At 39.0% G+C, this 14,406-nt stretch overlaps 1 protein-coding gene across 4 annotated transcripts; it reads right to left on the bottom strand.

The window, feature by feature from the left end:
* Positions 1-807: 807 nt before the first annotated feature.
* LOC103698713 (serine carboxypeptidase-like 51) lies at positions 808-13,570 on the bottom strand. 4 transcript variants are annotated; one of them, XM_089925920.1, is made up of 16 exons: positions 13,007-13,570; positions 12,223-12,433; positions 10,842-10,885; positions 6,572-6,869; positions 6,373-6,467; positions 6,131-6,238; positions 5,796-6,036; positions 5,649-5,692; positions 5,483-5,550; positions 5,257-5,362; positions 4,969-5,159; positions 4,769-4,838; positions 4,518-4,568; positions 2,838-2,890; positions 2,605-2,737; positions 808-1,277 (listed from the first exon to the last, which is right to left on the bottom strand). In XM_089925920.1, the coding sequence occupies exons 4-16, from the start codon at positions 6,708-6,710 to the stop codon at positions 1,188-1,190; spliced, it is 1,389 nt and encodes a 462-aa protein (XP_089782046.1). In that variant the 5' UTR covers positions 6,711-6,869; positions 10,842-10,885; positions 12,223-12,433; positions 13,007-13,570; the 3' UTR covers positions 808-1,187. The 4 variants fall into 4 exon arrangements, with proteins under 4 accessions (XP_089782046.1, XP_089782047.1, XP_089782048.1 ...); XM_089925921.1 differs by having other exon boundaries at positions 10,842-10,880; XM_089925922.1 differs by lacking the exon at positions 6,572-6,869.
* Between the last annotated feature and the right edge of the window lie 836 nt (positions 13,571-14,406).

Below are 14,406 nucleotides of genomic sequence, written 5' to 3'. Positions count from 1 at the left end.
ATATTTTAAAACAAAAATAGATAGGAGGGCCACATGAATTTAAATTTTTGGTGGCTAATTGATATTTTATTTTTTTTATCTTTTAAAACTTAAATGGCCCCAACTTGAAGGATGCCTATATTATTTTATCTTCCGTTCCACACCCTCTGCTTCCAAATTATTCAAAATCCTCGCCTGCCATAAGTTGATCCAATTCTCCTTCAACTTTCCTCCCATATGCTGCCTTTGGTACCCCCTGCTTCAAGCCAAGGCGTAGAATAGAGCCTGTAAAAGAAAATGACAGGCTTAGAAAACAGAAAAGAAAAGGAAAGACGACAGAGAAATATATCAGCAGGGCTGTTCACAAAGGCTGAGAGAGAGAGAGAGAGAGTGGTATAGGGATTAGGAAAGTGTGGAAGAAGGTGATCTTTTCCGGATTCGCTGGGCTGTTCGCCCTCCGCAGTCCACCGTCAGTGACTAAGGAACATCAGTGGAAAAAAATATTCATGCTAGAAAATACCATTAAATGTGCAGGCGCATGGATCCACCCCGCTAATTAATGAACTGACAAACTGTAATTCATAGAGTAAACCGGCTTGCTTCCCAATGGAAAGAGGTCCGAATAGGTATCAGATACTTTGCCAATTGGGTGATTGGGCCTTGAATACTGAAAACAAAAATTTGAAGGTAGCTTAATAATGATACTGTCTTATATTTGATAAAATATGCCTACCTCTCTCTCTAGTCCAAGCATTACAGAAAGATCCAGGGTTTGAAACTGGCTGGTGGCATTCCAGTCCAACACGGCAATCAAGAAAAGGAGAGAGATTTGAAAAACAGAAACTTGAACATAACTCTGAATTATTAATCTGCTCCACCAAACTAGAAGTAGCAACAAAGCAATAAGAGGCTAAAAGAAAAGAAAAAAACACACAGAAAACTCCAACATGGTAATCAAGACTATGCGACGGCAGACAATAAATCAGCAGAGTGGACACATGAGACCGACCACCAAGAGTTTATTGTATTCTGTTTTATTTTTGATATTTATCTAGCAAGATACAAACAGATACTTCGTCCACTGCCGAAGTATTCCCACTCAAACTCTGTCTTTCCTTTTCGATCCTAACAAGTGGAATTGCTAGGGGAGCAAGAGGCAGTTTTATTTTTAGCCACTATTACTAGTTTTAAGAATGGATTTTCTTCATTTATGTCTTCATATATGAAGAAGAAGCCGCCGGAGATTGAGTAATATCACCCAGCATCTTCAATGCCATGCAAGGCTGGTCCAATGGTACCTGCCCAATTGAAAGACATGAAAACATCAGAGTAGTATAGAAGCAATGCCGTTGGCTTGTACTCTTTCAACAGAAGGCTATTGCAGTCGCTTCTTCTAGTACGAATGCCTGTACTTTGATGCAGTTCTTGTGCGTGGTGATGAACTTAGCGGTTAGATTCAGAATTTAGAGCTACAACCACAAGAAAAAGGTTTAAATGTACTGAAAATTCAAAGAAACGCGAAACCTCTAAGTCCCACTAAATGTATCAATTTGCAACTTTGGTATTTCATAAGAAGCCTGCACTTGGTCCACCGCTGGATGATTTTAGCATTAATATGCACATGTATTCCAAACAGCATCCTCCATGCAAGGACCATTGCTTTTTTTAGTTTTTCAAAAATACACAAGTGATTGATCCAAGAGGAGGCAAACCAAGAAAAGCACTCCTATAAATATGAGGTGTGTGCGCCTTTTAAATCTATGTTGATAGAAAGTGATGGTCTTGGGATTCAATTATTTAGGCAGACTCTTAATATGCCTGGTTCTTTTTTTTTTTTTTTTTTGTGGAGTAATATACCCGGTCTTGACAGAGTTTTTAACTACTGTCTAAATGGGCCTTCTTGTTTTTGTTAACTTAATGGGCACTACAAAACCACTGACTCTATAACTGTGGGTAAAAAAATAATAATCACCTACTTTTAGATAGTTAATATACTACTCCATGGTTAGACTGGTATTAATTTGGATACTTCAGATTCCTACTCAACCATTTGGCTATATATTGGGTAATGGCTGCTGCAGACTCACAATTGGAAGTCAGTAACACCAGAGCAGGATATGCATCGTGCACATGAACCCGGTCAATGCTGGCCCATGCAGAGTCCGAATTGCACTCGTATAAGCAAGTGGGATCGCACTTCTGAATATTTATGTTATCAAGTAGATTATTCCATGCAAGCATGGCATAACTTATTTGTTTGCTGATCCTCGATAAAGCTCTTTTATCATTTTTTACACTCATGATTCACTCTAGCCATTTTTTTATGCAAAAAAACAAAAACTGCAACTTTCTGAAGATTTGATCAGCTCATGGTAGCCAATTCAAGTCTTCATCAAGTCTTCAACCTATCTCATTTTAAACAATGTAAAATTTGTAAGTCATCATTCCAGTGATCCCACCTGCTAATCGTTAGGCTGGTGCCATATGGTTGGCTAAGTTTTTGGTTACCATTACCCATACAACTACATAGTTGTACAAAACCACAAACTGATCATATAAAGACGACTATTTATTCACTTGGTATATATAAATGGTGCAATGATGGAAGTGTTGGAAAATACTTACAAAATGACCTGCTCCCAAGATCCAGTAGAAACGTAAGTTCTGATAAGACTGGATGTAGCCCTTGGTACTTCCATCATTATCACAGTACAAAGCATATCGACCAGAAGTGGTGAAGTATTCTAGACCCTCCCATCTGCAAAAGCAAGAAACAAAGGACCCATCTGAGGAAGTGGAGAAAAGGAAAAAGGTATCTATTGAACTGCAAAAATATAGAAGAGTTTTAAGATGCTTACTTCAGCTTCTGAACCCATGCTTCAGTGCCCTTGGTTGCACAAATCAGATCAAGCTTGACGAACCAACAAAACCCAATGTTAGTGTATGAAGCATGGTACGCCGTACCAGCCCGAATCAGACGGCATGAAGCGTACCATACCGTACCGGTTCGGTATTGGTATCTAGTGTCCGGTACAGGTGGCGTACCGATACTCGGTATGCCAAAAAAATTTGATACTATACCGCACCGACACTGTACTAATGTGGCATCGGTATGGGATCCGATACCGAATATGAAGTGATAAATAACAACTTAGTTTACTACTATAATTAATTTAGACCGACTTCATCTGATATAGTTACTAATTAAGCTCTTTGATAGATGGGTTATATTTGAAAATTTTGTGGGGAAAAGTAATCACAATATGACTAGCCAAATCATCCAAATCATGACTTACTCCTAGTGTATTGTTGTACATGGAAATATCAACAAGGCTTTTCGAACAGATTCTCCAGTAGGTATTAAGCATGTTACAGCACAAGTCCAATGCCCATTGCCTATATTCTGTACCTCAGCCTATCTCATTAGTTTCAATCAATAAACTCCAGTTTGTTGGACATGTGATTTGTTGGCAGGACCGCAGAGTCAAAACCCTTGTCCACTTCCACCTGCTGCTGACCATCCAAGTTTGGCAGAAGAGTCATCAGAGCATCCGCATCAGGAGGATGGACTTTCACTCCTTTCTAGGAAAATGATTTCGTTAGTGAACTGTTAATCGAGACAATTATCCTTTCATGTCCCTAGTTAGAATTCTCTCTTATAGAACCAGGCAGAGTGGTCCATTTAACATGACATATGGCTGCAACACCTGTACCTTATCCTCAACAGCTATGATAAGCTATTTCGTATCCCTTCTCACAGCTTGCATCAATGTTAGTTTACGCATCCCCCTTAACTCCTTACCATGGACCACTGCCCATGTCCATGATATGTCCAGTTTGCTAGTTTAGAACCCTCACATCTTTCAACAAACATGTCCATCTCAATAACAATGTTACAAATATTTTTTTCTATTTTTACTCAAAAGAAAAAGGTTACAAACATTTTTGTTGGTGGCTCCACATTCACTGAAAAACATAATGGATGATGGATAATCTTTAAAAAATTCTTTTCTTTAAAACTATATGCTAATAAGAGACCGTGATAACGTGACTTCTTGTTCTTTTGTTTTCTTTTAAGGCCTGGTAGTGGGGACATCAGTCTAGAACGCCAATAAATTTATGTATTGCAACATGCATACATGTCTAAACTGCTAAATTTTCTAGTACCTGTTTCAGATCTCCTTAATATTAAACTACGCCTAGCACTAATCGCAACAAGAAAAGACAAAGGAACACTGATTCACCATCTCAGGGGGGCAGAGTGCAATAGAGTGTATCGTTCACAAAGCCTCTTAAGTTGGGGGAAAACAAATCTTAAATACATAAGAGGTATTCATGTGTGCAACATCTATACCATAGATGTTACTACATGTTCCTCAGAATTTTCTTTTCCCAGGCTGTCCTCGTAACCATAAAAATGTAAATCCATAATAGGTGACTTTAGCTTTTATAATGTATTTGCATCATTCCAGGGGTAGCCAACTTTTTTTGGGTCACTTAGTGAAGACTACAATGAAGTGAGTTGACGGAATTCATACTTGTCCATTATAGATAGTGACATTGACTCCCAGGGATAGTAGCTCATCAACCTGTTAGAGAGTACACCAAGCATTAATCTGATATTAGAAAATGTCATGATGGATCAAGAAGTATTCTAACACTAAAAGGATGAAAAAGAAATGGTAAATGCCATTGCAAAAGGAATATGGCACTCCTTATTGCTTCCAAAATATAGAGAGCAAGAATTCAATGAGCAGATCAATTAATACAGGTTTAGGTGATTAGTTACCTCATTGATCCTGGGTTTCATGTTCTCGTTCATCAGAGCGTTAAAGACGGAATTGAACTGTCCACCCCAACTGCAAGAGATAAACAATCAAGCAGTTCTCAACAACACCCAAGCTCAATACCAACCTATGCATTGAACCTAGTTTTCATGCCATGTCATGTGATCTTGTCTTCTAAACGATTATCTAAAAGCAACCACACCTTATATTCTTGGGGATTATCTTTAGCTTCTCCTTAATTACACCATTCATGAGACTACCAAGATCAAGAGAGGAAGCATTGGAGCTGAGATACATCGAGTAACTCTTCTTCATGTCTATTTTCTCTGATAATGCCACTGCCATCCCAGAGATAGGGTAGCTTCCAACATCCCGCAAGAAATTATAAAAATCCTGCAAATGATTTGACAAAAATTATAAGGTGTACTGGGTGCTATTTTATTTGAATAAAAATCAAAGAAAGTTTTAAAGAGATAGCAAGATTACTTACAACACCGTGACTGTCCCTGACAATCTGACTCTGCAGAGTTTGGCATGTTATTGTGGCCTCGAAATACTGCCCTTCCACTAGTTGTTGTCTAATCGTTTCAGCTACACTGATATATGAAAATCGGTGAATTAGATAAAAATAAATAAAAACAAATAAAATACCACAAATCAACAGTTTCTCTTATTCTTATACACTCTTTGTTGTTTAAGAAAGAATATATCATAACCTGTTTGATCTGTTCGCATCATTGATACCGAGCCTTGAGACATCTAAAAGCAGAGGTCCCCACGAGAACTAAACACAAAACACCGAAACTTTATATTCTGAAACTAGATCTGGCTAGTATACAGTTCTTTCTTGAAAAACAGATGTACATGGTACTCAGAACAGACCACGAAATCTTCTGGCGAAATCCAGCTATCTCCCAAAACAACTCCTAATAGACAGGTTAAATTATGAGATGCTAAAATGCTTATAACTTTTTCTTTAAATGTCCTTAATAGCAAATTAGGATAAAATAATATGAGAGATATTCATACCTCCAAGTTTAAGTTTCAATCTTCCAGCCTTAATGGCTTTGACAACCAATAAGCCAAGAGTCACAGCAAATTTTCCTCCATAAGACTCTGACACAATGAAGAGCGGACTTTTTTGTAAGCTCCCGTTCTTATTGTAGAGCTTCTTGAGAAGGGTAAGTAAGTCAGTTGCTGCCTCCCAATCAGTCTTTACCAGAAGCTTTTCATCCTCTACAAAACTGTATCCAGTCCCAACTGGGTTGTCCTAAAATTTATATTTAATATCAAAATGAACAGCTATTCAAGAATAGAAAAACATAACAAAAAAATAGACACAAAGGTTAGGATAAGAGATTCACCACAAAAAGGAGATCAGCTTTTTGCAGCCATGTCGAATTTCGTGGCTTTAGACTGGTATCCAACGGTCCGATCTCTTGGAAGTTCCCAATCCCGACACCTGACCCTCCCTTTTTCCATGAATGGCCACAAACATGAATTAGAATCCAGGTTTTAAGGTTTCTATAGGACACTAAATTTAATATAGTGCAGGTGTCCACAGCTAGTCCTCCTTTTTTTCAAAAATATAATAAAAGAGGCTTACAGGTCCACCCTGCAGCCAGAGTACTGTAGGCCATGGAGTTGAAGCATTCTCAACTCTTTGTGGACTCCGGTAAAGCCACCAGAACATGTGGGCTTCTGCATTACTCAAAGAGAAATATAGATGCATAAGTTTTTAAAACTTAAAACTTTCTAGGAAACTAAGAAATATGTAGAATAGCTAAGAAATGTGAAGAAAATACTCGGGCGGACTTGAACATAGCCCCACTGCTCCGATCCATCAACAGTTCCAAAGGCACTAACAAACTTAATATGGAACAGAGAGAGGCAGAAGAGTAGATAAAGGAGGAGGAAGGGAAGAGGAGAAAAGGATTTCTCCATTGCAGAAGTTGGTGAGGATGGAAACCAGACAGAATAGATGAATGAGACCGCCTCGCCAACAACTCAATATAAAGGGATGAACGGTTACCGCCTCACCGACAACTCAATATAAAGGGATGAATGGTGACGACATGGCATAGAACAGTCCTCTGTCTCCATCTGCGACAGCAGGATAAAAGTCTTCACAAAAGAAACAGAAGAAACAAAGGACGAACAGAGTCTTCTGTGATGACAAAACCAAAGGAGAGAGTTTGTATCTACATTCAGCTTTTATATGATAGACATCATGGGAAGAAAAAGGCTCAAATAAATAAAAATAAAAATACATAAATAAATAAATAAATAAAAGCAAATTAAATGCATTTGTAAATGTCAGGATCGATCTCTCTCTCTCTCTCTCTCTCTCTCTCTCTCTCTCTGATGAGTTGGCCTGCAGCAGCATCTCTCTCTCTGCTTATATATGTAGGAATAGATCTTTTAGCAAAAATGGTTAAAGTATTGGAGAGCCTACAAATTCCTAGGTTGAAGTAATTGTCTTCCAGGTATATTACCCACCAAATTCTCTCCTATTGTACAAAAACAAAGGGTAGAGGATGGAACACTAGATGGATGGTGCAACTTTTTTTTTATAAAAGAAATTCTCTTCTTTGATTTTGATATCAGCATGAGTGCTAGTATTTAAACTCAACGGTTAAACTGTAAGACTATAACTTCAGGTCTACATATGACTAGAATGTGGACTCTTTCTATAAGTACTCCTTCTAGGACTGGGAAATTTCGAGTGCTTGAATTTTATTTATGATATGAATTCTTTCTATCAGCAACCTAAATCCATATTGATGCTGCCTATTGGGGTGGGGAGTAGGGAATGATGGAGAGGGGTTCTCATTTTCTTCCAGACAAGGCTTAGCTTGCTTGGAAGTTCAGGGAATGAGAAGAAACATATAGCCAGTCAAACTATAGTTTTATATAATTTCTTTTTTAGAGAATAAATTTTTAAAGTTTAAAATTTATATCAGTAAATAATAAAAGTAAAGCCAAGGTTAGATCAGTTGTAGACAAGGTCCAGCTTACTTGGGCCCAGATTTGTATGGTTTTGGGTTTGCTAAACTATCCTATTTGGATGCTAATATACCTGCAAGTGATTTTTCTTTACAAAAAATACCTAACTGCAACTTGTGTAGGTTCTAGTCCTATTTGAACTGCAAATATACCTTGCAGTGGTTGCTCTCTCTCTCAAAAAAAAGGAGTAAATTACGAAAAGCACCCTGAGATTAGGAGTAAATTACACTTATACCCAATAGTATGAAAAACCTACACTTACCCTCCTGAGGTTTATTTTTATCCAATACTTCAACCCATAACTTAACAATGTTAGTCAAGCCATTAACTTTTAATAGGACCCAAATGCCATGTCAGAAAAATTTTTGAAAATGGCCAAAATAATCTTAAAAAAACCTTTTTGAGGTTTATGTTTATTACACTTACACCCAATATTTTATAAAAACATACACTTACACTCATTTACATTAACAGCGTTAGTGAAACTGTTTATCTATTGTAAAAAGTCAAAATTACCTCTATAAAAAAATAAAGCTCCTCTTTCACTTTTCCGACTCTCGAAACTCTTCAAAATATTACATCTTCAAGAGTCTTCTTCTCTTCGAGATTAAGCGGCTAGGGGTTCTTTCCCGCTTCACCCCCCACTACAAGCGTCCCTTCTCGTCGAGCGACCAACAACAAGCTTCCTTCCCAACCGACGTCCGACGACGAGCATCCTTCCTGACCAGCCTTCATCCTTTCTAATCAGATTTTGTACTCACTTCCCCACCCACCACATCATAGAAATCGGGATGTCGGTGTTTTATTTGCTGATTTTGAGTTCTACTTGTCCAATACTATAGATATGATTTCTTAATATTGTCGCTGTGAATGAGAATTCCTATATATATAGCTCTAGCATGCTATCATCAAGAGGATCCAAATCAATACGTGCATGAGAACTCTTCTTTTTGGATGTTGCATCAGTTGCGATTCCATAGCTTGGCTTGGACCATTGACAGGCTGGCTCAAGTGACAAAACTCTTAATGTTAGTTTCTGCAACAGAAAATTTTAGAGACATCCACTTGCTTAAGAGATCTAAATTATTTTTTTCTTGACACATGGCTCTTTTTTGATAATTCATCAAGATCAAGCTCAGACCCATGGCGCCTGACAGTTGTTCTCCTCCTTGGATAAATGTTATATCACTTAAGGCTAGTTTCGTCATTTATTAAATTTTTTCTAACGTGACATTTAGTCCCATTTAAGTTAATGGTTTAGCTAACATTCTATTAAATTATGGATTAAAGTGTTGGATAAAAACAAACCCCAGGAGGATAAGTGTAGATTTTTCAAACTATTGAATGTAAGTATAATTTACCCCTAATCTTAGAGCTTTTTGCAATTCACTCATCGTGTAGGGGCAATTTTGACTTTTTATATGTGGTAAACGGATTTACTAACGCTATTAATTTAACTAGGTGCAAATGTAGGTTTTATAAACTAGTAGGCATAAGTGTAATAAACATAAACCTCAAGGGAATTTTTGTAATTTACTCAAAAAAAAAACTAATGTTGATTGGTTTAGGCTCTAGTACTAATCCAAACGAGCCTATTTTTGGTATCAACCTACCAATTTAATAGGCTAGTTTAGTTAAAAAATTTCTTATGTCAAATGGCCAATCTTAATTAACTGGCCTTTGCTGCAGTGGCCACACCTCTACTCCTGAAAAGATCAAATGAATCTTCCAGTATTTGAACTTGGATAATTTATAATAATCTCTCTCTCTCTCTCTCTTAAAGATAAAAGGATAAAAAAAATGCATCGACCTTCGGGCATCCCTATTGACGTCAGTGAGCTTGAAGGTATGTGTAGGACTAAGCCTAATATGTGGCTCTTTTCTATTGTTCAGTGCCTATCGTTGGGACAAGTTGCCAGGTCAAGTAACACTTGTGAAGCACTCACCAATGGAGATAAATCACCTTTTAGGGTCAAATGCAGGGCTGCATAGTGCAAGGCATGTTATTGTTGGAGATGTCTGCATTTGAACAAGGCTGGATTGGGGAAGTGAGAAGGTATAGAAGATACTTGACTATATTATATGCCAAACTAGTTGTTGGAGATATTAATGGTCAACATCGCTTGCTGGAGATAATTTTACTTATTTTGCAATATATTTATAATTTATGGCACTCTTCAAAAGTGCATGGGTGACTTACACTCACAAAGAAGAGAACATTCTTGTGGTTGGCTGGTTATTTTTCCATGACATGCAAAGGACTATTATTGTATGCTTGTAACGATGGTTCAAAGGGATACGAGAGAAAGATTTGCTGTAACATATTACTTATTAGCTCACATTTTTCTTTTCTTTTTGTTTTGTAAAACAAAAGAAGAAAATGGGCTCACAAGTGGTAAGATTTGGGTGTATAGCTGAGAATTGGAATTCCATAGATGGTCAAATGTGTCAATGGGCCAAGCTGAGCTTTGGCCTTATTTCAAACTAGGGTTGAAACCTCATGCCTAATACAGAACCGGCGAGGCTTGCATACCTTGAGATTTGGCTCCTTGTCAAGCTAGGCCCTTGCCCAAACTAATTTGGACTTCAAGGTCACATGCTTGAACAGGACCTAAGGTCCTGCTTTCATAAGCTCGAGCATCTTTTTTCTTTTAAGTCAGATCTCTATTCCGACCAAATCTATTGACAGCCCTAAGAAAATCATTGTGTGAAGATCCATCTGCCACTCATTGGCATGCTGAGATTGGTGAACACAAGTCTTTTCATGCTTATAATATTGTAAGAAAATCATTGATGCTAGCGAATGGCAACTGAATGGTAGCAGAAATGCTATTGACAAATGGGTCAATATCGATATGGGGCAAAATAAACTGAACCCAGCTAAGAAAAGTTTCCCTATCAACTTATGCCGAAAAGAGAGGGTGACAAAGCTGATTTAAGAATTCAGTTGTCATAAAAGAACGCTTTAGAGAAACACTATTGAACATGAAAAACGGAATGAAAAGTAAGCAATTCAGTGTGACTCTCAAATTCAATTTTTCGCCTGGTCAAGAGAGTTGAAAAAGGTACTGTATGTCTCCTTGTCGGTCAAAGGTTTTCTCAACTCATCTGTGCTGCACACAACCCAGAATAAAATGATGTTAGAATCAGAAGGGAAGAGAATAATAGTACATGATTGGAAGCTATATAAATACACAATGCATGAAGTAACTTGCTATTTGCTATCCATATCTCAAAGAACATGAGCAACAAACACAGACACCTGGCCCACCTACACACGGATTACCAATTGAAACACCCATTATGCATCAAAGTAGAGTAGCTCTTGACCTTTTAATTCACTTGTTAGCATGAATAAGCTATGAATAATTGATCGTAACAGATACACACAAAAACCAGCACCTCCAATGATTGTGTACCACAAAATAGGACAAAGGGGTATTTTGGGAACTTACTCCACGTTCCTATATCACTATATCCACCAGCTCCATGCCTAATTCCCATCTTTTGGTGCCCCCCCACCACCACCACCGCAAAAAAAAAAAAATGGAAATCTTACATCACCTTGGCATATCCCCCCAACTCTTCCTCTTGTCATAAACAAAGCAGGCACCCCATGCTCTTCTTACAGCAATCATCACTACTGCCACTAAGCAACAATTTCGTTTTTCAAATTCCAAACAGGGAGCTACAGCCCCTAAAGCTATTCAAAGCCATCGAAACCACCATCAAACACATTTTCCTTAAGTGCTGCTAATTATGCCTGATGGAGGAGGGCTAGGCATTCTTAGGTATAGTTTCTTCTAAGGCAGCATATGCAGGAAGGTAGTCTCTGAGTTTGACAAAGCAAAGGCTTTTCTAATTTTCCTCTATCATTAGCATACCATGCATTATTGAATTTTTTTGAGGAAGCATTATTGAATATTAGAATGCCATTAGTTCTTTGTTGCTCACTACTTAATTTATCCTTTTTCCACTCTATCTTTGAATGAAAAGAATGTATTCACTTTGAAATATTAATCGATCTTTCATATTTCAATTTCATGCACATGTAACCTGACTGGCCAAAATATAGTAGTGAATTTTTTATCAATATGAAATTATATTCCAAACTGATTTAGAAATTTCATTCATATTTGTCTTAAAACAATCCTTTATAATATGCTTATCCAATGTCTTTTCAACCTATGTAACCATGATAGAACTTAAAAAAGCAGTTCTCCCCTAGAATACCACTATAAACTCTATGAATCGCCACTAGACATGTAGCAAGCAAAGTCGCCCCCGAGAAAAGAAAAAAGGGTCCAAGTTCATCTGGGCAACATAAACTAAGAATATTGGAAACAATGTGCATAATTTGGCCAAAAGAATGCCAACATAAATCATATATAAAGTAACAGCAGGACTCCAGACTGTGGCGATCAACTGGAATTAAGAAATCAATGGTTACCTTTTACCCTTCGAGCAAGCAATTATCTTGCCTCAGCAAGTGTAGGCTGCTCCTGTGATAGAGACTCGGAGCGTTCTCAAGCTCTTGGATGTATACTAACAACAGAGGCTCTACTTGGTGTGGAAGGTTATGAAGATGAATTAACCACCGATGGAGCGTACCAAGATTATGGAGGAATGTGTTGGAAACGTGACTAGGTTGTAAATTTTACCTGCAAAAGACACCATGGTTGGTTTCATCACATTTCCTACCACATGGCCATATAAGTGAAATTAAAACATTCGTACTACAACTTAATCATTTGACTGACTGAGATTAAACACTTCACGTTTTATACCAGATAATATCAGAAACAAACATAAAAGAAGAAACTGCGCTTATGACACAAACCAATCTAACGCCAGACCCTCAAATCATCCTCATATAAGAACGACAGAGAATAAAAGACAGCGTTATGTCCACAAAACAGATCAGAAACAATACCCTAGAACTCGAAATTGTCAGTGCATCTCTAAGCTCGCCGAAATCCCCTATCGCTCGATGGGAAAAGATAGAGAAAAATTTATACCAGAATGCCTAGAGACACACCCTAAAGAAAAATAAAACTAAAGGAAAAGGGAAAAATTTTACGTATAAATTCTCCAATTATAACAACACCCACCTACAAATCAACGACAAAAAACTTTAAAAAAAAAGTAAGAACTGTTTGTTTGAGAATCACAAAGAAAGGTATAGAAATCGGAGCCTTGAGAGGGAAAAGGAAATATTGAAAAAAATATCATACATTTCAAAGATATTTCGAGTTTGGGAGGTCTGTTGTTTCAAGCAAGCCTGGGGAAACCCTATCTCCGTCCGACGCAAGAAGTGCAAACCCTGCCTACCCAACCTCCTCTCCGAGGATACCAAGAGCTCCGGCAGCCGTCGATGACCGTTGACAGCGGTGGATTCGCTTTCCACGATCAGCTTTGAACATACCTAATCACCCAAGAATCAATATCTTCGTCAGCGGCTCCCATGCCAACCGGGAAGCATGGATGGAAGTGCGGACGAACAAACGGGCACGGTGGGGGGCGGCAACGCCGGAGTCGATGCCGGTGCCAGCGATCGGAGAACCGGGGCGTCATCGCAGAAGACGAGGCGAGGAAAGGAACACACGCTCGAGTGCATATCACGCTGGAACCGGTCACCGACTTTAGGTTCTCGGGAGACCGGGAGTCGGCACACGCGTCCGTGGGTATAACGCAGGCACCGATCGACGACTTCAAGCTCCAGGATGCCCGGAAGTCGGCAAACGGAGCCACTGAGAGTTTTGAGTTGACATGTGAGAATTTTCCTATTTTTTTATTGTGGGAGAGGAGGCAGATGAGGTGGGATTGAATAAATTTTGGAGGAAAAAAAAAACAATGCCAGATTTCTTTGGACGCACTACAGTGATGGCATCACGAAGGCAAGATCATTGGGGGGAAGAAAACACTGGCATCATCATGAATTAAACTGGAAAGTTCATAAAGTAAATGCAACTACCATCTCATCTACTTCTGATAAATTTTTTTCCTGTAGTTTTTAGATGCCTCCAATCTAATAAGTAATGACCCATGACTATAACATATTGGGACACTGATCAATCGACAGTAAAACCTATTCAACTAACAAGCAAATGTTTACGTTGTGTTGGGGAAAAAAATAGACCACCCCACACACAATTAAAGCACCCAAATCTGACAACAAGTCTGAGCTCATCATGCAAGCCGAGCTCAGAAAGCTGTCGAGCTCATCCAGGCCGAGCTCATGCAGGCCGAGCTCAGAAGGCTGCCGAGCTCATCCATGCTGTCGAGCACAGAAGCTGCCGAGCTCAGAAAGCCGAGCTCATGCAGGCCGAGCCGAGCTCATGCAGGCCGAGCTCAGAAGGCTGCCAAGCTCATCCATGCTGCCGAGCACAGAAGGCTGCCGAGCTCAGAAGGCCGAGCTCATGCAGGCCGAGCCGAGCTCAGAAGGCCGAGCCAAGCTCATGCAGGCCGAGCTCAGAAGGCTGCCGAGCTCATGCAGGCCGAGCTCAGAAGGCTGCCGAGCTCATAGGCCGAGCCGAGCTCCGAAGGCTAAGGCCCAGAAAGCCGAGCACAGAAGCTGCCGAGCTCATCCAGAAGGCCGCCGAGCACAGAAGGCTAATCATAGAAGGCCGAGCTA

This window comes from Phoenix dactylifera, chromosome 10 (assembly GCF_051530095.1).
Source record: "Phoenix dactylifera cultivar Ajwa chromosome 10, Ajwa_hap1_PhDact_Kaust_v1.1, whole genome shotgun sequence".
NCBI lineage: Eukaryota > Viridiplantae > Streptophyta > Magnoliopsida > Arecales > Arecaceae > Phoenix > Phoenix dactylifera.
Note: the sequence above shows the minus strand (reverse complement) of the source record. Positions and strands in the feature narration are given on the sequence as shown.